The sequence below is a fragment of the Stylophora pistillata genome, chromosome 10 (genome assembly GCF_964205215.1).
Source record: "Stylophora pistillata chromosome 10, jaStyPist1.2, whole genome shotgun sequence".
NCBI lineage: Eukaryota > Metazoa > Cnidaria > Anthozoa > Scleractinia > Pocilloporidae > Stylophora > Stylophora pistillata.
The window spans coordinates 2228443-2252290 of NC_142528.1; the positions used below are offsets into that span (position 1 = coordinate 2228443).

The 23848-nt window shown below is 38.5% G+C and overlaps 3 protein-coding genes across 3 annotated transcripts; all 3 read left to right on the top strand.

Annotated features, from left to right (window-relative positions):
- Positions 1-427: 427 nt before the first annotated feature.
- LOC148721317 (uncharacterized) lies at positions 428-1860 on the top strand (the record flags this gene model as incomplete). Its single annotated transcript, XM_088736129.1, has 3 exons — positions 428-706; positions 1033-1153; positions 1665-1860. Coding segments are annotated over 3 exons (537 nt in total), but the record flags the coding sequence as incomplete, so codon positions are not given.
- A 325-nt stretch (positions 1861-2185) lies between these two features.
- LOC148721318 (uncharacterized) lies at positions 2186-4227 on the top strand. Its single transcript, XM_088736130.1, has 4 exons — positions 2186-2629; positions 2725-2847; positions 2963-3085; positions 3611-4227. Exons 1-4 carry the CDS (start codon positions 2440-2442, stop codon positions 4225-4227), a joined length of 1053 nt encoding a protein of 350 aa, XP_088592256.1. The 5' UTR covers positions 2186-2439.
- Positions 4228-9902: 5675 nt separating this feature from the next.
- On the top strand, positions 9903-13299 carry LOC148721319 (uncharacterized). The gene is made up of 6 exons (XM_088735922.1): positions 9903-10412; positions 10554-10703; positions 10779-10895; positions 10975-11100; positions 11275-11796; positions 12242-13299. The coding sequence occupies exons 1-6, from the start codon at positions 9977-9979 to the stop codon at positions 12541-12543; spliced, it is 1653 nt and encodes a 550-aa protein (XP_088592048.1). The 5' UTR covers positions 9903-9976; the 3' UTR covers positions 12544-13299.
- The last annotated feature ends 10549 nt before the right edge of the window (positions 13300-23848 follow it).

Sequence of the window (23848 nt, forward strand, 5' to 3'; positions counted from 1 at the left end):
TTATCCGAATGCGAGACAATAGCCCGCGACCGAGAAGGCATTTTAAAAAATGCAAAAGCAGACGGTTGAGTGGCTTCGGCTTCCACACTGATCGGTCTGGTCTTTGGCGAAAAGCCACCTGAAACAACGTATAATCTTGTTTTAACATCTTCAAATAAGTTTCCTTCGGTTGTTTGTAAACTGCTGATGCAGTGCGGCCAAAGTCCCCCGAAAAGTGTTGTGATGCGTATTTGATCATATCCACATGTTAATTTGCGCAATATAAGTATGAAATTATTGTAATATAAATAAAAATAACTCGACTGGTGTTTAACGTAAGGCCAAAAGCCAAACAAAAGCCAAACCAAACGAGTCATACAGCACTAACACTGCTGTACAGTCCCAATTTAAGTAGAAGTGCTTGTCACATTGCAGCTTTCTAACTTAACACAATTTTTCTCTAGGTAATTGCCGCAATTTGAAGTTTACCAGTTTTCCTAAACCTGACTACCGACTGGAGAATCACACGGTTCGAACCGTTGACGTGGTTGACGAGGATATCTGCAGGCTACAATGCTACCTGGAACCTAACTGCGTCAGTTATAACTTTCATAAGATAAAACAATTGCAAGCGTCTGAAAAACACAAGTGTGAACTGAATAATGCAACAATTGAACACGATCGAGACCTAGTGAAAAACAAAAGTTATGTTTACCGCGGAGCTGAGGTGAGAATTAATTCTAAGAGCTAGAAGTAATACTCTCGTCCTTGTCCAGGAAAGCTTTGTATCTATTTGTATTTGTATTTGTATTTAGATATTACTCCACTCCACGTAGTAGTAGTATGTTAAGTTACATAATGACCAGGTAATAACCAATAGGCAATTCTAATTCTGTACCACGGGAAAGCTTTGATACGAGACCAAAGGATTCACCCACCTCTCCTTTCCTTTAAAATTCCCTTCTTGCGACGGGAATAAATGAACAGACGCGAGGAACCTGTTATGCCTGCCGAAATACCATTTTAAGTTTCTCTCCTCCTTTTCTCCTTAAGAATGCTTGCGCGGAAAATCCCTGCAAGAATAACGCAACATGCCAAGCTGGGTTTACAGACAGAGATTATCAGTGTTTGTGTGTTGATGGATCTGGATTTGAAGGCCATGATTGTGATGAGGGTAAGGAATCTCATACTTTTATTAGGGCAGAAACATTAAATATAAGTGACGAGTTCCACACTCTCCTCCCCCAAGTTGAAATTCGTTTCGGTGATTGGGAAGACTTATTTGAAAGGGATGAGTGTCAAACAATCGCTAGAACCTCAACAGTTTTAATAGTCACAGAATATCATAGCTGAGAGCTTTTGTCTTTTAAGGTTTACGGTGAAAATGATCATGGATAGCATAAGCTATCTGATTAAGAAAAGGGCGACTGGATGCGGGTTCATGACCTTTTTTCTCACATGCTCTCGATACATTTTTTCCTTGTGTCTCCTGTCAACATCTAGGCTACTTGTAGTTTCTCAGTTTCTTTTTATTGAAGTAAATGTCAATGAAACTGAGTACGAATTTTTACGCCAAAATTCAGACATGACCCCATTATTAAGAAAAGGCATAACGTAATGAAAAGCTTTTTAAATCTTCTAAAAGGAGCCAACTATGTATGATGTTCATCACTTTCTTCTTCCAGATATAGACGAGTGTTTGACTGGTAAACATGGCTGTGGAGGTAATGCGACATGCAATAACATAATAGGATCGTACAGGTGCAGATGTAAGGAAGGATACTATCGAAATAATATAAACTGTACTACAATGAATATATGAAGTTCATATATTTTGAACTGCGGTATTAAATACGTATGATGCACGATCCTGCGAAGGATCGTGCATCATACATAAACTCTACTGGTAAGTATTCTAAGCATGAAAGCCAAAACACTTCAGCCAGCACAATTAAAAAAAACCTTGGTATACCAATGATAGTTATTTTGTTGTCTCAGACACACACGAGTGTTTGAATGGAACAAACGGATGTGATATAAATACTGAGTGTAAAAATACCCTGGGATCTTACAACTGCGCGTGTAAAGATGGATTTCAAGGAAATGGAACTAACTGCACAGGTAACATGTTATCTCATTTTCTCTCCATCAGAAGCAGAAATAACACAACTGAATTTGAATGCTCTTCTTTTTCTTCGTCCAGACATAGATGAGTGTGCTGACAGAACGCACGACTGTGATGTGAATGCTGAGTGTAACAATACACTGGGATCTTACAACTGCACGTGTAAAGATGGATTTCAAGGAAATGGGACTAACTGCACAGGTAACATGTCATGTCATTTTCTCTCTATCAGAAGCAGAAATAACAAAACTGAATTTGTATGCTCTAGCTTCTCTTGTTCTAGATGGATTTAAAGGAAATGGAACTAACTGCGCGGTGACTTGTTGTAAGGTATAATGTGGTCTGTTTTTATGATAATACCTATGTTATTACACAATAATAAACTTTCTTTTGTTGATGCAGATAACGATGAATGTTCTGACAGAACACACAGCTGTGATATGGATGCTGAGTGTGACAATACCCTGGGGTCTCACAAGTGCACGTGTAAAGATGGATTTTATGGAAATGGAACTAACTGCACGGGTAACTAGTCCCCACACTTTCTGTGGTGACTTTCATCAAAAGTAGATTCTGAAGTAATATAACTGATCTAGATGGTCCTCTTTTTTTTGTTCTAGACATAGACGAGTGTGCCGACAGAATACACCCATGTGATGTGTATGCTGAGTGTAACAATACCTTGGGATCTTACAACTGCACGTGTGAAGATGGATTTCATGGAAATGGAACTAATTGCTCAGGTGATTTAATAACTATTAATGTAACATTTTGAGACTCCGTATTTTATCTTTATTATCTGAGGGTACTAAAAAAAGGGTCTCATATACATGATATGCCCGCTTTTTTGTGTTCAAGACTCCAACGAATGTACTGAAGGAACTCACGGCTGTGATGTGAATGCTGAGTGTAACAACACCCTGGGATCTTACAAGTGCACGTGTAAAGATGGATTCAAAGGAAATGGGACTAAATGCACAGGTAACGAGATGCAACATATCAAGCTGTCTCTCTTTTTTTCTTGAAGAAAAATTGTAACAAAACCAAAAAAATACAAGAACTGGTTTAAATGGCTTTATTTTTCTTACTCTAGAGCTAGAAATGAAGTTCAGTGACACATCCGGCTGCGCCTCGAGTTCCACCTTTTCGTTCTTATTACATTTTGATGTCGTCCCTGATCTTTCTATCGAACAGACGCAGGGAAATGTGGAATGAATTTGTTACTAGATACATATGAGTATACTGTGAATAGGGAATAAAAATGGCTTTTATTCAGAGAAGGAAGCGGAAGCAGTCTGGGAAGCATTGTTATTCTTCCAGGATTCAAGAAGTCTTAAGAAGGCGGTTTAACTTCGTATAATTTTCAGGAGCTTTTCTTCTTTATCTAATTTCCCTTAATTTGCAGGAATAATTTTTCAAGCATGGCAGTTGGCGATATTGGCAATATAATTTGACAATTCATCGCAAGTATGATAAATTTCATAACATTGCGTGTTTGTTACGCAGGATTTACAGCTGTGTTTACAACCCTTGGTGCAAGTGGACATCAGGGTCCAGACTCAATCGGTAGTCACTACACGGGTCAGTACCATGACGGACAAGTTACAGTGTCCAGCGGTATTCAACTGTGGACTGTGTCACACACTGGTCAATACAGAATTGAAGCAATAGGAGCCTCAGGGGGGTACGGCGAGGACAGTGTCATCAAGAACGGAGGAAGAGGGGCAAGGATGATTGGAAACTTTAATTTGAAAAAAAGCGAGATCATTCGTTTACTTGTTGGTCAAAAAGGAGGTGCATCGAAGTCGTCCAGGAATTCAACTGCCGGAGGTGGTGGAGGTACATTTGTGGTGAGAGGAAGCAACACGCCTTTGATCATAGCTGGAGGTGGAGGGGGGATTAAAAAGATGTCAGAAAAACATCCAGGATGTGATGCGTCCATAAGCACCACAGGGAATTCTGGGAACAACTCGCCACTGGGGTCAGGAGGAAGCAATGGACATGGGGGGAAAACCAGTGGTCAACTTCCAGGTAAGCGGAGAAAGGAGAAAAATTCCATCAGTGTGTTCAATTCACCACATAATAAGACGACAATAAGATTAATCAAAACCTTATTTATTTAAGTTATTAACTCTACGTTTGAAGTTTTTTCTTTTCTCCACAATATCTGAAGTTCAATTGAGTTTCGCTCGTTCGCTTTTTAAAAATTCTACAATGATGTTTATACACAGTTGACAAGGGTTTCTATCGGCTAATTGAGGATTTAAACGAAACAGCTGCAATAAACCGAGTCTAACGCAAAATTGCAGTGCTGACTTGTCAAATTTTATTAACATCCAAACATAAAGAAATAAACTTAGACCAAATATTACGAATCGGTATGGAAGAGTCAACTTGTAATTACTGTGTTTTATAGAGGAGATCACCGATTAGGTTTTTATCATTGTAGGTGGTGGAGGTGGCGGCTTCTTTAGCAATGGAAAGACTGCAAAGGGTGGAGGAAGACAAGGTGGAAAAGGAGGTAAAGGATATATCCAGGGAGGAGAGGGTGGAGCGTATCAGGGTGGATTCGGAGGTGGCGGTGGTTTTCGTGGAGGGAACAACGGAGCTGGTGGCGGTGGTGGTTACTCTGGGGGAAATGGAGGTGGGAATATTGCTAAATCTTGCGGGGGAGGAGGAGGATCTTTTAACATTGGGACAAATCAGCAAAATGAATGTTGTTGTAATAGCAATAAACATGGTCGAGTGGTTGTCACATTTCTTCAGTGAAATGCACATGGTAGCAAGTTCCTCAAAGTGAAGTGGATATTCTGTTTTAAAGGCTCATTGTTGCTAGTTTTCAAACACACTAAAGATTTGATTTTGATTTGTGTTTTGAAGGCTGATTGTTGTTAGTTTTCAAACACAAGATTTGATTTTGATTTATTTACTTTTTGTTAAGGGATTTAAGGTGTACACTTACCAGCTCAACCCTTAAATTTTAAAGTCGTTTGCTTTTAAGTTCCAAGTTTAGATCTACAAACAGTATCTGCTGGAATAGGTCTTTTTTGTGAATATCTTTACCTTAAGGAATTTATCTTCTACAAAACCTGTAAAATTTGTTCCTTCTCTGAAGTTCAGTGGACACAAATAATGCTTTTTGTGAGAATTTTTAAAACTTTCACCTGTTTATCAAAGTCTAGAGTGCCTGATGTATTAATAAAAATAATTTTGTAGCGACGGACAAAGTCTCCAAGATCAACTTAAGAACTCGTCACACTTTACACCTAAAGCAGCGAAGAGTCAGGAAAATTAGGAAAGAAGGGGTCACTGATAGGTAGGAGGTGGGCATCTACAAAACAATATCCATGTTTTTGACTGCCAAAAACTGTTTAGCTCCTGACTAGCCGAGCTTGCTAAATGATAATAGTTAACGTTGAGTCAGTGATTAAGAGAGCTTTCAGTGTGACCACAGTACGGGCTCACATGGAGAGGATCAGACTTGTTCAATATTTGTCGCCAAAACTATGAGGCTATTGACTGTGGGATCCGAGCCTATCTTCATTTGTTTTATTCAGTTTATCTTTACGAGCCTTTTTATTCTGAAATAAAAAATACAAGAGCAACTGTTCAAGGCAAGGTTAATAAATGAATGCGTTATGATCCCGCCGCTTTTTTGTCATTTTGGAGTTTTTGTGACGGTGAGCCACGAGTTACTTTAGCTAATAGGTTAGCTTAATTCAAATACAGTTGCCAAAGATTTTTAGACTTAGGCTGGAAATTTCGTCAAATGGTTATTGGTCATTAAATAAATACAAGGAACTACGACAAGTCTGTACAAAGAAACTGATGTTAAGTCATTTCTTTTGTTTTTTTCGTTTTTTAAGTCTTTTAAATATAGCAAATTCAAGAATGTTTTTCAGCTGACTGTCAGCCTTGTCATGCAGGCTCTATATTTTTCCTTTTTTTGAGAGCGGCTACATTTGCCAAGGTGATGGCATCTTTAAGTTTAAGCAAAACTTTATTGTTAGTTTACCGTCAACATCTAGAGTAACATTTTCAGTAAGCTCTTATGATCATTCTTGTTAGGTTGAGGAAAACGCGGTAATTAACATGTATGTAGGTCGAAATGAGATGTAGGCCACAAGCAATCAGAAGTGTGTTTGTTGCGAATTAATTGTTTCTAGGAATTACAAAAACAAGTTATTACTTTTTCCTAGCTGAAGCAATAGATCAGCTGCAATGGCCGACTCTTTCCAGTAGACGCTATTACCACAAGGCTAAACTCGTTTTTCTCTGTCTCCACTCATTAGTTCCTAGTTACTTTTCATCATATTTTACCAGATTTTCGAATATTCACAATTATTCCACGAGGCAAAGTCTGAGGCTATCCCTACCAAAAGTAAAACAGAATTTTGGGAGAAGGACCTTTCTTTTTACTGGCGCAGAAATTTTTAATAAACTTCCTTTAAACATTGTGAAGAGTGAAAACATTCAAACGTTCTGTCGCCGAGCAAAACATTTCCTTTTACCGTAATTTTGATAATTTTGATATTTTATTTACTATGTTATGTTTTAATTGTGTTTTAGCTTTGTAGTTTTAGGCTGTTAATGTAGTTGTAAAATCTTAGTCATTATATATACATATATATCTATTCTAGAAATTTGATGTAAATTATTTTCAATACAGGGCCCCTATGGATACCAGCCTTAGAGCTGAATGGGCTACCCTGTGTAAATAAAGTTTGCTTTGCTTAGTTGCCTTGATTGATTAGTTAATGAATCAAAGTTTGAAAATACGGTTTGATAAAAATCAATATATTGATTCATAGCGGTCAGTTAGTGCACCTCTGTTTTTCATTTGACTTAAGTTATAAAAATTTCACAACTTGAAAGCTACGTTTCTTCAGGAAAGGACGAGGAAATGTGTTTCATCGGATATACGAGATTCTACAATAAAAAGGACTACCATTTTCTCATGGTTTCTTTGTCTCATGCATTCTTCTCCTGCTCTCATCTCTCCACTTTATCAACTTTGTACTGTTTTACAGTTAAAGCTTAATAAGGGCCACACCACAAGCCACCTGTACTACATGCATAGTATGTTGGGAGTGTTCAAACAGCGAGCATGCGCGAGAGGCTTAATTTGAACAAACTGCGGCCAGTTTGCGTGCGTTGTAGTCGTTTAAGTCTATATATCTCAAAACATGAATGACCAATTAAACATTCGCGGCAGGACATAGCAAAGAATCTTTTTTCCCATTTCTTGCCAGTAGGCAGCTTACCGCGCGAGACAAAATATAATGGGTCTAAAATTTTGAATTATCTTTCAAGACACAAATAATCCGTTGAATACCAACTTCAGGTAAGCAGTCCAAGTTTCTCTGTGTTCGTATCATGAAAATATGCAGTATTTTAGAAATTCATGCAGGTGAGCATCAATTACGAAAAATACGTTGGTACTTTTTGACTCTAAAAATTTCTGTCCCGACTATGACATGAAATTTACGTTCTGTCAGAAACAAACATCAGGTGGCCTAAAAAGATTACAAAAATTTATGTAGTTGGATCTCAAAAAATTCAAAATAGTTACAAAGAAGACGTGAAAATAGTTTATACAATTCTGTTGGTTTTTTTGTTTTTCCCTATTCTGTATCAGTTGCCAGTAATTACTTTGGCCGATGCTGATTCTTCGTGAGAACAAAATTTCGTCCTCCATTTGTTTGGTCGAGTTTGTATTTTCACTTTTCAATCATTAGTTTACTTTTCGGGTCATCTATTACTATTTTCCTCACTGGCGATTGTTTGGAACGTCATTGGTAATATTTTCAAAGCAAATGAAAATAAAGTTTTCTCTAATGATTGTGCAACACAGCAGATTATGATTCGACGTCTTCCGCTCTTTCGATGCACTAGTTTGACTAATTGGAATCCATCAAGAAGCTAAAGTAAAAATATGGGTGATTATTTTACTTACACGAGTACGGCTAAGGTACAGAGAATGAGAACAAGAAGCAGTTTTGATGTTTTAAGTTCAGTAACTTGACCTGACAACGAACAGGATTTACAGGATTTCCATGATGTTAACCAAATCGCTTGAGTGATTTAATTTTTCTTTTTAGGTAAGCATCGATTAATTTAGATAAATATACTATATAAATATGGTTTTTTTATTTTTATTTACTTCTTCTCAGTTTCATGGAGAACATTTTAGTACGGCGTTATTTGCAATTACACCAAAGTTGGATTATGTCTCTTTCAAGTCAGTGAGGGACATTAGAGAAGCGAAGTTGCAAACTTTAATGACTGAATTTGTAGGTTACGTGGAAGTACTGCTGGAAATCTTTATGTTATGCCTCTTGCAATTTTTGAGAACTTTTCTAGAAGGAGTAAAGAGTAAATTTGAAATGAGGAGCATACAGCCCCGGGGAAAAATTGGGACATAGACAATTTCTAGATCAGGAGAGTCGAACTGAACACCTCTTAAGTCCTAAAAGTAAAACATTTCTACCACGACATATTGCAGTATGTTAAAGAGCCACTTCAGAAAACAGCATAACCTTAAGCACACAGAGAGGGATTTTCGATCATACGGATTTTTAATAATTTATTTCCTTTAAATGAATAGTCAAGAGAAAGTTATTTAGAACACAACGCTTGACAATAAATTAGCTAAGTCTGTTTGGTTTACATGTCTCGGTACGATTTTCCGCACCTACTTTCATTCTGAAAATTATTCTGCATTTTATCAGTTGAATAGGATTCTTTTTCGTCCCATTTGCTTGTTTCTTAAAGACATTACAAAATCTCGAATTGGAAATTTTGATCCTAATCAGCTCGCGGGGGTGACATATGAGGAATTTTTTCACATTTCAATCTTTAGAACACTCGCCGATCTGCAAATCATTTGCCTCTATGGGTGTGCAACGGATTTTTACCTTGAGATATTTCTTGGAGTCATCTGAAATTCGTATTAATAGGTTTTGTACTTATTAAATTTTAATCGTTAGCACTCAAGAGGGTGTCTAGAAAACCTTTAACTGAATTATTCAACCATTAGTTTGTAAATTAATTGTAATCGGGAATATTCCTTTTTTAAGAAACCTTTTTCATCCAGTTTCTTTTTAACTTCAAAAGCTAAACTTTCGGTGGCTTTTGTTCTCTTCTTCTAGAGCCAAAGCTTTAGTTATCCTGTGGACGAATGACTTCGTTTAAGTTTCAGCAAGAGCCATAATTGGGCCCAATTATGGCTCTTGGTTTCAAGCTATTCCTTGCATGACGAGATGGTGCTATGACAAAACTCAATCAAAAAATGCTGACATTAATCACGTACTTGTGAACGTTACCATGCTGTGGTTTATTTGATTTGATTTTGATTTATTTTGATTTATATTGCTGTGGTTTATTTGGTTTATTTTGAAAATTTGCCTTTTTCACCTTCTTAATATTTGAATTATGACTTTACCAAAGAAACTTTAGCTAAAGGGCAAAAGTTATCTGTCGACCTTTTGTTGACAGTCCTGGTTGCTGAGTATGTCCTGACGTTTCAAGAAACCAGATTGTGAACAATGATTTTTGCAGACATTAAACCGCAATTCAAAGATTGTAAAACAAATGTTTACATGCGGGAATGAATTCCGTATTAGTCTTTTTCGTAATTACAATTGAAAATTTTCATTACACGTACGAGACCAAACAGGTGTGAGTAAACAATAGCCCCCATTGGGCGTGAAAAGATAAGAACACCATTTTTCGAGAGCGATGCTCGAGGAAAAATGTGACCATTCTAACGATTCGGAAATTTGTCAAGGCTTGGAGGGTGAATGCTGGCCAAGTTAGTGGGATTTTTGTCACAATTGAAAGTTTTGCATCCCATTTCTTCTCTTACGGTATATGCAGGATTCTTTTTTTCAATTTTTTCTTGTCTTCCTTTACTTTTCCGCCCCACATCTTCAACGTCATATGGTACTTGTTCTTGCAGACGTCACAGCAATAATGCTACCAAGGGTCAGTGGACAGATTTCAGTTTTTGTCGTGCTTGTCATGATTCAAATGTTGCACAGTATTACCAGCAAGCAGTGTAGAGCAAGCATTCACTCCATTTTCCAAATGATGCTGAGGGGCCACACCTTTATGACGATCGAGGGCCGACAGGGCGCCGTCGCGCTGAAATGCCGAGAAGCTTGTCACGCTGATTTCAGATGTCAAAGCTATAACATCGTCATACTCAATTCAAAGTGCGAGTTAAATAACCGGACCAAGGAGGCCAGACCTGACGACTTTGTCAAAGACAAAGACAGATATTACATGGCCAGTGACTCAAAACGAGGTAAAAGAACTTATATCAGTATCAGAAATAACCGATTTCTCGTTCAAACTTCTAATAATTACCTCGTTCAAAGATTCTACATCGGTACTCATCATTGTTTCTAACTTTCGTCTTCCTGTAAATTAATTTCTTCGATTCCAGTCCCTCTCGGCTCCATTTCTAAGTTGCCCGCCTATTCGTGCAGAGAGATTAAGGCGAGTGAGGGAGGACAAGTGGTCAGCGGTAATTACTGGTTGGATTCCATCAGGTCTGGAAACCCTATTCTAGCTTACTGTGACATGATAACAGAAGGTTAGGAAGACAAATATTTCCTGATGACTTTGATCAAGTGTAAGTGAATGTTATTTGGATATGTTTCCCATTTAGTTGCAGATTACTGCATCCAACACCAGTGCCAAAACAGTGCATGGTGTGTAAACCAACACGTCAACTACATGTGTGTGTGTAACTCATCCGGGTGGACTGGAAACTTTTGTGAGCAAGGTAAGTTCAACGCTGTATTCTTTGCTTCCTGTTATAAAAAGGAGGTCAACTGATGGTATCATTTTTATGTTTATCGTAGACGTCAACGAATGTGAGAAAGGTCTGCATGGATGCCATGCTGACGCCACGTGTAACAACACTGAAGGCTCTTACAATTGCTCCTGCAAAGCAGGATTAATCGGGGATGGAAAAAACATGTGCATAGGTAAGGGCGCGGTCGGGTGACAACTATTCCCGCTACTTTGTCAAACAAGGCGCGAGTAGATTTCTTCGCTCTCCCATTAGTCTTAGAGTGCGCTGAAGGCATATTTGCTATCAGTTAGGCAGCCGTTTGGCCTTCAACAATAAAGCGTCATTCCTTTTGTGTCCATCTACCTAGAGTTTAAAGCTGTCTTTACAAATCTTGGTTCGACTGCAACTAGCGGTCCAAGCTCACTTGGCGGTCACTATATAGGGAAAGATCATGACGGACAAGTTACCGTATCCAGTGGTATTCAACGATGGACTGTGCCATACACTGGAGAATATAAAATAGAAGCTATAGGGGCTGCAGGGTGGTATGGTAAGGACAGTGTCATCCAGAATGGAGGAAGAGGAGCAAGGATGATCGGAAACTTTATTTTGACCAAAAATGAGATCATTCGTATACTTGTTGGTCATAAAGGAAAAAGAGGGCGTTACGCCATAACAACTGCAGGAGGTGGTGGAGGTACATTTGTGGTGAGAGGAGGCAATACGCGTTTGATCATTGCTGGAGGTGGAGGGGGGATTAAAAAGATGTCAGAACAACATTCAGGATGTGATGCATCCACAAGCACCACAGGGAATGAAGGGTACCCCTCGCCATTGGGGTCGGGAGGAACAAACGGAAATGGAGGAGGTAGCGCTGGGGATAAACCAGGTGAGCAAAATGAGATTTACCCATTTATCTTCAGACTGTGAGAACTGTGAGACGATAAAAAGTCATCTCATGAGCAATTTCTAACCCATGAAACTGATGTATCAAAAGCACATACGCCAAAGAGTTGAACACTTTCGCAAAATCTTATTTCACTTGAATGTAGCTCGTTGACTAACATTCGTATTTCACTTGCACCCTTATTGCGTTATTTCAGAGCCACCAAACTAGGTCATAAAACGGGAAAAAGGTGGATATCAGGGTCGTTGGTTGATTACGAACTCGGGTGACACAGCAAAAGCAATGTGAGAATCATATGAAATTCTTTAACAGTTCGATTTTAGTGAATTAGTTGTAATATAGAAGAAAAATGTTAATCTCTCGTTATTTCTATTGATGCCGCCCCGATATCATTAGAGACCACTAAACATTTGTTTTATTGTTTAAGGTGGCGGCGGCGGCGGCGGCTTTAACGCTAATGGGGGAGGAGGCGGTAAAGGTGGCAAAGGATTTCTGAACGGAGGGAAAGGTGGAACGCATAACGGTGGGTTCGGAGGTGGCGGCTCAAATCCAGCTTACTCTGGGGGACCTGGCGGGGGTGGAGGTTACTCTGGGGGAGCTGGAGGTGACAACGACAATCTCTCTTGTGGCGGAGGAGGCGGATCTTTTAATAGTGGAACAAATCAGGAAAATGAATGTTGTTATAATGTGGCTGGAAATGGTAGAGTGACTATCAACCTTGTCAAGTGATCAATACACATAGCAACAATTTTCACACAAAATATAGTCGCGGTATTCCACACAATCTCGTAATTCTTAGAAAGACAAATTATAGCTTATGGCACATTGGTGTATTAGTGTAAACAAGGAATTCTCAGATAAAGCAGCGTAACAATCTATTTACTTGCAGATTCGCAGAAGCACCGAAATAATTCATCAGAAAGTGCAGCCTATTGGAACTTTTCACGCGTTTCAGTTTCTCTTTGGTGGCGTACTTTCCCTGAATGCTCCCCTAATATAATACTTGTTACTTACGTGATCATTTTTTTTTCATTTAGTTGTATTTGTATTTGAGTGGCATGGATTGTCGCATATAGATGTGGACTGCATTAACACTGGTGTAAGTTTTAGTAATACCCAGTTGTTAAGTGTTCTATTTTTACTTGCGATAGATCTGGGCAGACCTTAGAGTTCAAGTTGGTCCCTCTTTTACTCTCCATCATTTTATCCGAATTTCCCTCAGGTTGTAAAGTTAATTTATAAGCAATTTGTTCTATGTGTGAAGATTAACAAAACTGTGTGTAAAACGGTCGACAACAAATCCTCTTGGAAATAAAAACAGAAAAATAGCGATGTGAATGGGCCAATGACTTCCAACAAAGACGGAAGGTCTAAAAAATTAAAAAAAAAGCAAAAGAACTCAAGCAACTAAAAGTGGTTGAATTTATTTCATTATACCAGACCCTAATGTGTAATGCTTGTCTAATGTACTCACACAGTTGTGAATTAAACAGCACTACAGATGTAATTTTGTCTTTATTTGGTCGACTTGTTTCAAACGTTTTCCTTGCTGCAGGAGTTTGTCGAATGGATGTTTGATTCATTGACTTACTCAGATGGAATAAGTAACTCTTAATTTTTAAATCTACCAATAGCAAGCTTTAGCACCAATGTTTCTGAGATGCTTTCAAAAGCCAGACGTTGTTATTATTTTCATTCGTAGTTATTAAGAACCTCATGCTCGCTGTAACATTTGGTTAACTATGCCAAAATAAGCGTTTTGCAGTTTATTATACAATACTTGTAGTCGGCGTTTGCATCTATGCTAAAGCTCGATCCCCAACAGTGAATTATTTCCACCTACTTCAGCTTCTTACCCATAATGAGACAATCTTTTTAATAACAACGGTTCGCTAAAGTCTGTTTTTTTTTTAAGTAATCTCCATAAAATTATTCATTTCTATCGCCGGACAGACCAATTATTGAGAAAAGCGTTAAAATATTTTATGGATACTTTCTGTCCTGATGGAGGCAAATTCACAAAATTGAATCAATTTACATTCCTTTTTTTACCGGCTAAAGGACTGACTCGTTTTCGTGAGAGAGTGGAAATCTTTATAGAGATTTTCTTAGCTGAACTTTGAAATTTAAAATACAAGACAGAATTGTTTGGAGTTCTTGGTCTTATGAAATTTCAGTCAATAGAATAAGTCTGCTTGTTCCTCAAAATACAACTTATCAAATTTGAAACGTATTCAGGCTTTGAACATGTAGTTTTGATCATTCAAGCATTTTCATAATGTCTGTAATTTATTTCATGCAGGGTCTAATCGAAATAGACTCCCTGTTGAAATATTTTCCTGACTAAACAAAAGTCTTTAAAAACTTTTTTCAGGATCTAAGAAAAGTTTTTTCTAACAAAAGCAAATAACAAATACAAACATATTTCTGTGGAACAATAATCGTTACGCCCCACTTTAATAGACAAGCTGGGCCGGTCTATTAAAACTGAGTAATATTTATGAATAAAGGCTGATAGTTTCTAAAGAAACTGTTTGGGGCTGCGTCGGTGGGGGTAACGAAATAATTTCAATAAATCAACAAAGTTGAAAGGGTAAATTGGCCACAATCACGATTATAAAAGCTGACGTTTCGAGCGTTAGCCCTTCGTCCGAGCGAATAGAGAAATTGTGGGTTGTATGTACTTTGAAAGGCAGGAAATGGAGCTACGAGATTGGCGGGAACATGGCAACGAGAAAAACACGAATAAAGTAGTGGAATGAAAAGCATTCGTTGATACCTGTGGGATTTAGACTGCCGGTTTGAAAGATGAGCTTTTGTTCAAGAGTTTACGGGTTTCCGTGTTACCTAAGTGTAACTGGGAAAGACCGCAGATTGCCATATGTTGCTTGGAATGATTAGGTAAGTTAAAATGTCTAGCGACTGGTTTCGATGTGTCCTTGTCATTCCTCTCCACGTCGCGAAGGTGTTCTCGGAATCGATCACCTAGTCTTCTGCCTGTTTCGCCGATGTAAATCTTTTTGCAGTAAGTGCAAGTTATGCAATAGATTACACTGACGGAGGTGCACGTGAAGTGATCGGTGATCTTAATGGATCGTTTGGGTCCCAATATTTTCTCAGTGTTGTGAATGAAAGGACGCGGTGGTAACCCGCTTGAACGACAGAATCAGGGTAACCACGTTTATCGAATAACTGGCACATTGACTCTGATTTGTGGTGGAAATCAGAGTCATCACTACATAAACGACGAAGTCTTAGAAACTGAGAAAAAGGAATGGAGCTCTTAACGTGAGATGGATGCGAAGACGAATACAACAAGTAATTATGCGAGTCTGTAGGTTTGTTAAACACACTAGTGCATAAACCGTTGCCTTCAATTGAAAGTTTGATGTCTCTTTCAGAGCCGGGTGAAAAGAATTGACTGCGGTTATGAATTGAGTCAGCTCCTCTCTGGTAGAGGAAGTGGCGCCGATGCAGTCGTCGATGTAGCGACCGTAGAGTTCAGGTTTGGAGCCGTTGTATTAGTGTTCGACAAAACCTACAAAAAGATTGGCATAGCTAGGTCCCATTTTGGTACCCATGGCTACACCATTGGTTTTTGTGTACCCATGGCTACACCACTGGTTTCTTGTCAAAACCTCTCGAGGGGACCAGGGGAGCTAACTGGTTTGTTTGTCGATCTGGAGATAAAAGCCTCGCTAGTGAAAGATCTGTGGAAGGAATTGGGAATCGAGTGAATGGAAATGGAACTGCAACATCTCTGCTTTGATTTTCTGGAGGAATCGAGACTGGTGGTAATTTTTTGGCGGAATTATTCGCTTCGGGCGACGGACACTTTTAAAATAGGTTTCCGGCCTTTTAGCAGTTGAACACCAACATAGCGCTGACTCGCCGAAAACGCTTCAAAATGGCCTGAGACGCTAGGAATCAACAGAGAAAACAACAAGGCAATAAGCTAAGCCCATTTTATTTCAAAACAAGAGATTTTTTTCTCTCTTTTAAGGCAAACCGATAACATCCCATACAAACGTCTCTAAATATAAAACGTTGCGCAACACGGTAAGAGTCACGTCCGCTTTTCCAGTAGTGAGCCTGGGCTGCCTGTTATTTACCATTTCAACTTTGTTTATATCTTGAAATTATTGAGTAATATTTAAACAACTCAAATAGACATTTGTTAAAATTCGCTTCAGTTCTTCTAGTTTTTCTCTTTTTCCTTTTTCCAACCTGTTCATAGTTCTGAAAATACAACGATAAGCAGCTCAATGTTGGCTGCATGATTATAAAATATGTGTTATGGGCAGGAAGATTGAGGAATCATTAAAGTACTCAAGATCAAGTATTCTAGAAACATTTTAGAATTTACTTGTGACCTATCAATAGAGAGGAATAATGAACTCTTTATTAGGAAATATTCAGCCTAAAACCTACAATGAGCCTCTAAGGCCCGGTTCAAACGTCGAACTCTGCATGTGCCGAACCTAATACCTATTTGGGTCAACCCAAATAATTAAGTTCGACAGTTGATTCAGACGTCAGTTGAACCAGAGTTAATAGAGGGAACTGGTTATGAAAGCCGGCGAACTTCAAACGATGGAACTCTTTGTGTTGGTTCATGGCATGTCACGTGACCGCGAAGCTGCACAAAGTGCTTCCAGTTTATTCTTTTTTTACGGATGATCTAAAAATAATCTAACTGAAATATTATCTTAAGAGGATTCGTAAGTGATGCCAAGGGTCAACTGCTCCGTCCTTGGCTTCGGATCGTGCAGACGATCGAAGGGAATAGGAATTTTTAAGCTGCCTGTCGCGAAAGACGAGGCTCATCGAAAATGGCGCAACAACAAAATAAAACCGTTACGGTCAGCGGTTACTGATATGAACCCAAGAGGATTCAACATGGCGGAGTTTTCGGAAAACCGCGCGGGAAATAACTCGGAAGAATTTCTCATCGCTAATGCCATCCGTGAAGGAAGAAGAAGGCGCCTTAACATGCAAATGGCGTTAAACCACCTAGTTGCTCAGAGGAGGAGAGTTTTAAATGCTTGTTTTCTTGCTGTGTTGTTTATTTCATCACAACGAAACAACATCACTCCTGTGTCTCGCTCCTGTCGTCGGTTGAGGAGAAGCGCTGAATGGTGGGAGAATGCTCGGAACAACTATTCGGAGGCAAGATTCAAGAAAACATTTCGGATTTCTCGGTCAATATAATACAATACAATGTTCTTTACAATACAATATTCTTTGTTTCGAGAGGGCAGATACATGATTAACCCAGTAAAGAGTTTTCTAACACATGGCCCTCTAATAAACCCACCCAAACCACCCCAGTGGAGGACATCCATCACACAGTAACCTCGTGCGTGGGAAATTAACGTCTCTTACCCCAACCTTGCAGGAGATGGGACCTCCATTCATTCGTCCCTATCCGAGAAGACTAGAATATCTAACCATTTCTTGACGTTATAGAAAGGCAGCAAATTCTTCTCAATTATTTTAAGACGCTGAGTGTTGGTCCTGCCGGGGCTTGAACCCTCGACCTCCCGCACAACATTCCGGCGCCCTACCAATTGAGCTAACCATCATCATCCAACAATAAAATTTACGGCTGAAATTTCCGATAAGGAAACAACATTCTTGGACACCTACATCTACAAAGCGAACGATTCGAAAAAGACGCAGTCCTTGATGTGCGTACTCCTTTTAAACAAACTGAGACATTTCATTATACACATTATAGTTCCTGTCACCCTCAAGGAGTTAAAAAAGGCTTCATAAAAGGGGAGGCCCTTAGACTTCTCAGAACAAACTCCTCTCAAACAATATTCGAGGAGAAAATCGCAAATTTCAAAGCGCATTTGCTGAAGAGAGGCTACCCAGAGGACCTCATTAACACAACCCTCTCAGAGGTGAATTTCAAAAACAAGAAACTAGCTCTTCAATAGAAACAGAAGATGAACCAACGAATCTTGCCTTTTGTTACACAATAGCAACCATCAGTGCCAAACCTAAAGCAAATTCTCATGAGAAACTGGCATTTAATAGAAATACAACCACTACTGAGCGAAATATACAAAAGACTGCCCCTCGTGTCTTACAAAAGAGGACGGTCGCTCAAAGACATACTCATGAGGGCAAAACTTTGAATAGGCTATTCTAAACACGGGCTGAGAAGTCGTGTAGGCCTGTCAACCCCATTTCACATCGAATGTAATCTTATGCGCATGGCAACTACCTAAAAGCTAGTGGGATTGTGGGGAAAAAATTACAAATTTAATATATTTATAATGTATGCATTAAGATCGGCACCTGTGAAGATCGACGTATGAATCGAAGTCGATCTTTTGCCGTTCTATTCGACAAGCTCAGTCGAATAGAACGGCAGAGTCGACCCTAATACAAAAGCGTCGATCCTAATTGATTCAAACGTCGAACTTTACATGTGCCGAACCTAATTAGTAGGTTCGGCACATGTAAAGTTCGACGTTTGAAACGGGCCTAACTGATATATCTTTGGTGGTAACTACTTGAACCTAAATACATATAAATCAATACATACTTTATCGACTTTCCTCGAAGGAGGCTTCTCGAAGACAGAGGTCTACAACGATTAACTATCAATTACTAATTACGATACACGATCTAGAATCATAACTAATCATGATTTTAAATAAGCTCAATCAGAGCACCATTTAGAGTCATGAAATCTATAGAATTTAAGAACATTTTATTACTGGTGTATCTAAAAGAAAGTAATGCTGCGGTACTTTCTGTTAATAGGGACATAACTTACGCTGTGATTCATTTACTTGCAAGTGCCATGCAAGACTTTACATTGAGGAACATATCTGCAGTTATCTTCTGCGGGAGAGAAATGTTACAAAAAAAAAAAGAAAATAGCACGCGGAAAGAAGAAAAATATTGCCTCCTGTAACACAAGCTCATCCGGCTTTTCCAAACCTCAAGAACATACGGATGAGATAGGACATCCTAAAACTAACCCTTAGTATCACATCGCAAAGGAAAGTCATTAAGAGAGATCCTAATAAGAGCTTAACTTTGAGGGCAGAAGATTTAAAAGAGCTAGCGAATGGCAGGAGTCGCACAAGCCCTGTGAACACCATCGGTAGAACTGCCTTTTGCTTTCCCGCTTACCGGCGTGTCAAGTTGCCTAAGGTAGAGTTATTCATTTATCAAGTGACTCCTTTCATTGCCCTAATCCAACTGTCCTTTTTTCAGTGATCAAGATAGTAGATTTACCATACAATATTCGCGATTAGTTAATTTGCCTTTTCTTTGGCAAGTAGATTAACTACACGGTTGAGTACACGGTTGAGTCGTACATTTTAAACATAATTAAAATCAATTTTTAATAGTTCTGTTAACCGTAGCAGAAAAAAACGGCGTTAAACGTAAAATGGTCAAAACGTTAACCATTAGCTGTAAAAGCCATCATCCCATTGAGACCCTCCATAATCAGCGCGTACATGAAAAAAACTGAACTAGAAAGAGGAAACATTTGTAAACGTATTGTACAAATATGATGCGAATGAATTTAAACCTTCCTTTCAAGATAATTTTTAATGGAAGGCCTGTCTGCTTCGTTTGTAACCTTTCAGGGTTACCGCCTGGCAGGGAAATTACACAGAAATTTCAAAATGATGACCTCTCAGCTAACTTGCAGAAGAGTAAGTAACTCCTTCATCATGGTTTAGCGGATACTGAAGTTTGCAAAGAAAAAAGAAAATAGGCCTCTTTTTCTTAATTGTCAGTTCACATATATTCATGTACAAGCTTCTGTATTCAAATTTTTTCAGCGGGTTAGTGGATCGCAAGAAGCTAATTCAGGAAGTTCATGCATTCAGTTTGCAACCAATTTTTTCGCAGTAATGAGATTAGAAACGGTTATAATTTTGGGGTAGCCTAAATGAAAGTTTACAAAAAATAGGCACGTCTACGATGCTCTCTATGCAAGTTTTCTGTCTCTGCAAGTTTTCTGTCTCTGCAATGATGTCCATGAACATTTTCGACTTTTCCATGCCGCACAATGGACAAGACGACTATTGGTAGACCTTTGTATTTGAAAAAAACGCCGAAAGGCTTGTTGAAATGGCTTTGCCTGACACAGCCTTTCTAAAGTTTCGCAATAAAATGTTAAATTCTCATGGGACCAATGGACCTCTACCTGACGTTGATGGCAGCAAGTCTCATGCGATCAGTAGTTTTGATTTGGCACCACTGAAGAGATCACATGCCAGTTATTAAAAACTGTCATGTGTAGGTGGTTTGCACGTTACGTCATTGCCGCCACGTTGGTGGACGTAAAAAATAGATATCTCTTTAGCTCCACTTGTTCGTCCACCAGCATTTGTTCTTTTCACCATTGTTACCTGTGTCTCTAGAGATTGGTTGCAAACCACCTCTAACTTGCCACATAAGTGGTTTGCTTTCTAACCACTTAGTAAGGGTTCTTCACCAACGTGATCTTCAATCGAGCCCTGACAGTAGGATTGAATTCACATTGCCAAAAAACACCTTATAGGGGTAATTACCTTCTACTCTATTTTGTTATTCAGTCGTTGGTTGGGTGCATTAGTTTTAAAAAAAAAGCGTATGAGTCGCAGGGGGAATTAATTAGCTTCTTTTTTTCTTTCCACATAAGTTTTCATAACAAAAGGCAATCTTGTGGCCAGTTATTATTACGAAAAATGTCTGATTGAGAAAAATGCTCGAGGTTATTAAAAAAAAAACAGCTGGAAATTTATTTATTTAGGAAAAACATGTCCTCAATTTAGGACAGACCGGAGCCCAGAAAATTATATGAGCAGATTATTTCAACTTTCACAAAAGGCGTTGTCGAAGCAATGTTTAAAATGTGAAAATCGACTAGTCAAATGTTGTTTCACCTTAAAGATGTTTAGATTACGTCCAGGTACCGACTAGTGAAGACAAGCGAGTTAGACCCCTTCACAGGTAACACACTCACACTCCGTTTATCAGACTACTACGGAAGCAACACTTAAAAGAATACACGTCATTGACGAAATATGCCACCTCGACAAATTTGGCGCCCTAAGGATCGATAAAACTTTTAAGAAGAGTACGATCGAAAACTGGAATTGAAGCTGCTTCATGCGACGGACTTTTTGCAAATTCCAAACTTTAACTATATAGAACTCTGTTGTTCTGTTTTAGGGGAGTTTGAATCATTTGTGATAATATATTAATTTAACGCCAAGCGATCCAATACTTAATTTTCTGTCTTGAAGAAATGCCATTGCAAACCTAAAAAAGCGATGCTTTTGAAGTTATTAACCTTAACAACGCCACAACCTGAAAGGGCTGAAAACAGCCGGACTCTTTATTCAGTGCACAACTGCCAGCTCCACAAGTTTCTTTTTTGTGATCAATTCTTGTGCAATGCGTTTTCGACATTACCCGAAGAAAGTAGGTCATGAGTTTGACTTTTTGAAACTATTTAAATCGAGAAGATATTCGCAAACTTGACAGAACGTCGCTCGAATTAATCACACAGAAGCTAATATGGTAATGCTGTCTATTAGCTCATCTTTCGCTTAAAGAATACGAAGAGAATTCAATTCAACTGACGGCAAATAAATGTCATTGGAATCGACCACTAAGACACTATGGGTTTATACACTATGAGTTTATACAAGAATTTGAAAAAAAAATTATTTTTCCAATATTGCTGGTAAACACGGTCTATTTTGCTGGGAGACAATTAATTCTTGTTTTATGGCAGTGATTGTCAATTTAGTACTGTGTAAGGCTATTTCTCTGCTTTATTAACATTTATGAAATCATGACTTCTTCCTTTCTCTTGAACTAACCAGATCAAGATAAATGCATCAGTGGAAACAATGCTTGTGATGTCAATGGATACTGTACCAACACACCGTGGGTTCCTATCACTGTACTTGCAGAGAGGGATACACTGGCGATGGACACTCGTGTTCAGGTACATCGCCATTAATTTAGACGATATTCTTGCGAATATCTTGATAGCTTACGCGGTTTGCTAATGACTTATCATTGATTTGCTGACGGGAAATCAATGATAACTTGTACGCTACGCATGTTTTACATGCGTAGCATACAAGTTTAACACTTTCCAAGTTATTTTGCTTCTAAGTTTATTTTAAAAAATGTGAAAGGCTGAAGGGAAAATTGATGAAATAAGAGTAAAGTATGCATGGGAGATGTGGAGGTGAACTACGACAAGATGATGATCAAAACATTTTATTTGCGTAATGGTGCCTCTCCAAGTCTTGCAACCTTCCGGAGGTCTTTGTGAGTTTAGTCATATTTAGAAAACCATCGGAATTTGTATGTGACTCTTGCACAGGGCTTGCAACTTCCTGTATGTCTTTGTGAGTTTAGTCAAATCTAGCAAAACATCGGGATTTGTTTGTAACTCCTTGACAGGTCTTGCAACCTCCCGCGTGTCTTTGTGACTGTAGATAAATTTTTCAAAGCATGGTGATGTTTTTTTACTCCTGCTTAGGTCGGCATGCAAACTCGGATAGCAGATTTTCAAAAAAAGCGTTAGAAAAAGTAAGAGGGAACGTTCAAATTTTATTCGCACTCATTTAACCACTTGTAGAGAAATGTTGGTCAGGCTAATTTTAATTTTTTTTTTGGAATAATAGATAAATATAAAAGTAATTGTAGCACCAATGGTTAACCGAAGATCGAAAGGACGGTTGACGGTTAAGCTTCCAGAAACCGTAAAGAGAAACTATACAAATACCTGTAAAATTAAAATTTAATGTATATTTCCCCTTGGTTGGCCTTGTAAACTTAGGAGTTTGAATTACCATGAAATCCTTGAGGGCTTATACTGCTCAATTCGTAAATAAAAATCGTAAACGCGGAGTAATCTCTATACACAAACCATGTTAGCAAAGCTTCCAAAGAAGAAAAGATTCAAACAAACTTCAAGTTGCACAAGCGAGAATTTACCAAATGTCGTTTTTACGGTATGGTACTCGAGTACCTTGTGTGTCTGAACAGGTACATGTGGCGACCGCTGAATAAAAAGGTACAACTACAATCTAACATTACGAAGCATATTTCCTCACACTTTGATCGAAAATACAAGCAACTTTTAGCGCGCTGAACGCTAAGAACGGCTGCATTGGGTTCTCCAACTCAACATAACAAGGGGAAAGAGTCATAAGAAATGACCCTTGACAACCTTATAAATAAAGAAAGAATGAGGTGTATTTGAGCGCAGATTAAACTTCAGCTAGCTCAAATTGCCTGACTCGAGAAAATTATAACGGGCATTTTCTGGGAACATGCTCTTTGCATTCTACTGCTTCGTTCCCGCCGTTTTGGCTTCTCTGATACCTGCAGAAGAAAAAGTGAGATTTTCCTATAATTATGTCCTGGTTCAAGTCTGAGTACTATTTAAAAATTTATTATTATAGATTGTTATTATCCTTATTAACATAACAAAGCCTTGAAATATTCACACAAACTTCCAGTGTTGCTAGCTATAACAAATTACCTCAATCATGACAAATAGTTTTCTCCTTTGGATGGTATGAAATAACCTTCAAATTTTACAAAGTTAAAATGGTAAATTGGCCACTTACGGTGGCCAATTTACCATTTCAACTTTGTTGATATATCCAAATTATTTCGTTACCCCCACCGACGCAGCCCCAAACAGTTTCTTTCGAAACTATCAGCCTTTATTCAAATTTTACAGTACGTTCAACATTTGCCGAATTCATTTTACAACAAATTATTTACGAGCAACAAGATGAAGAATATGGAGAACATGATTTTTGGAGTAGCCAAAAGAGAGTATACGGTAGAATGATTAATCACGTCTCTACAACGCTGTCCATGCACGTTTTTAAATTTTCGATACCAAGTGATAGCGAAATTATCACTGGAGGTCCTTTGTATCGTCACTACAAGCGAACTAACGTTTTGTGAAAAATTTTTAATTTTCAAACCCTACCTGAAGAGAAAAAATATAGAGAAAAGGAAAAGCACCAGT

What these genes read in the sequence shown, in the direction of transcription:
- LOC148721318 (XM_088736130.1), top strand. Translation starts at nt 2,440, where the DNA reads ATGTGGTCTGTTTTTATGATAATACCTATGTTATTACACAATAATAAA. An exon ending in AAATGGAACTAACTGCACGG is followed by an intron (nt 2,630 to 2,724) that starts GTAACTAGTCCC and finishes TTTTTGTTCTAG; the next exon opens with ACATAGACGAGTGTGCCGAC. An exon ending in AAATGGGACTAAATGCACAG is followed by an intron (nt 3,086 to 3,610) that starts GTAACGAGATGC and finishes TTTGTTACGCAG; the next exon opens with GATTTACAGCTGTGTTTACA.
- LOC148721319 (XM_088735922.1), top strand. Translation starts at nt 9,977, where the DNA reads ATGCAGGATTCTTTTTTTCAATTTTTTCTTGTCTTCCTTTACTTTTCC. An exon ending in GGCCAGTGACTCAAAACGAG is followed by an intron (nt 10,413 to 10,553) that starts GTAAAAGAACTT and finishes CTTCGATTCCAG; the next exon opens with TCCCTCTCGGCTCCATTTCT. An exon ending in TGGAAAAAACATGTGCATAG is followed by an intron (nt 11,101 to 11,274) that starts GTAAGGGCGCGG and finishes CCATCTACCTAG; the next exon opens with AGTTTAAAGCTGTCTTTACA.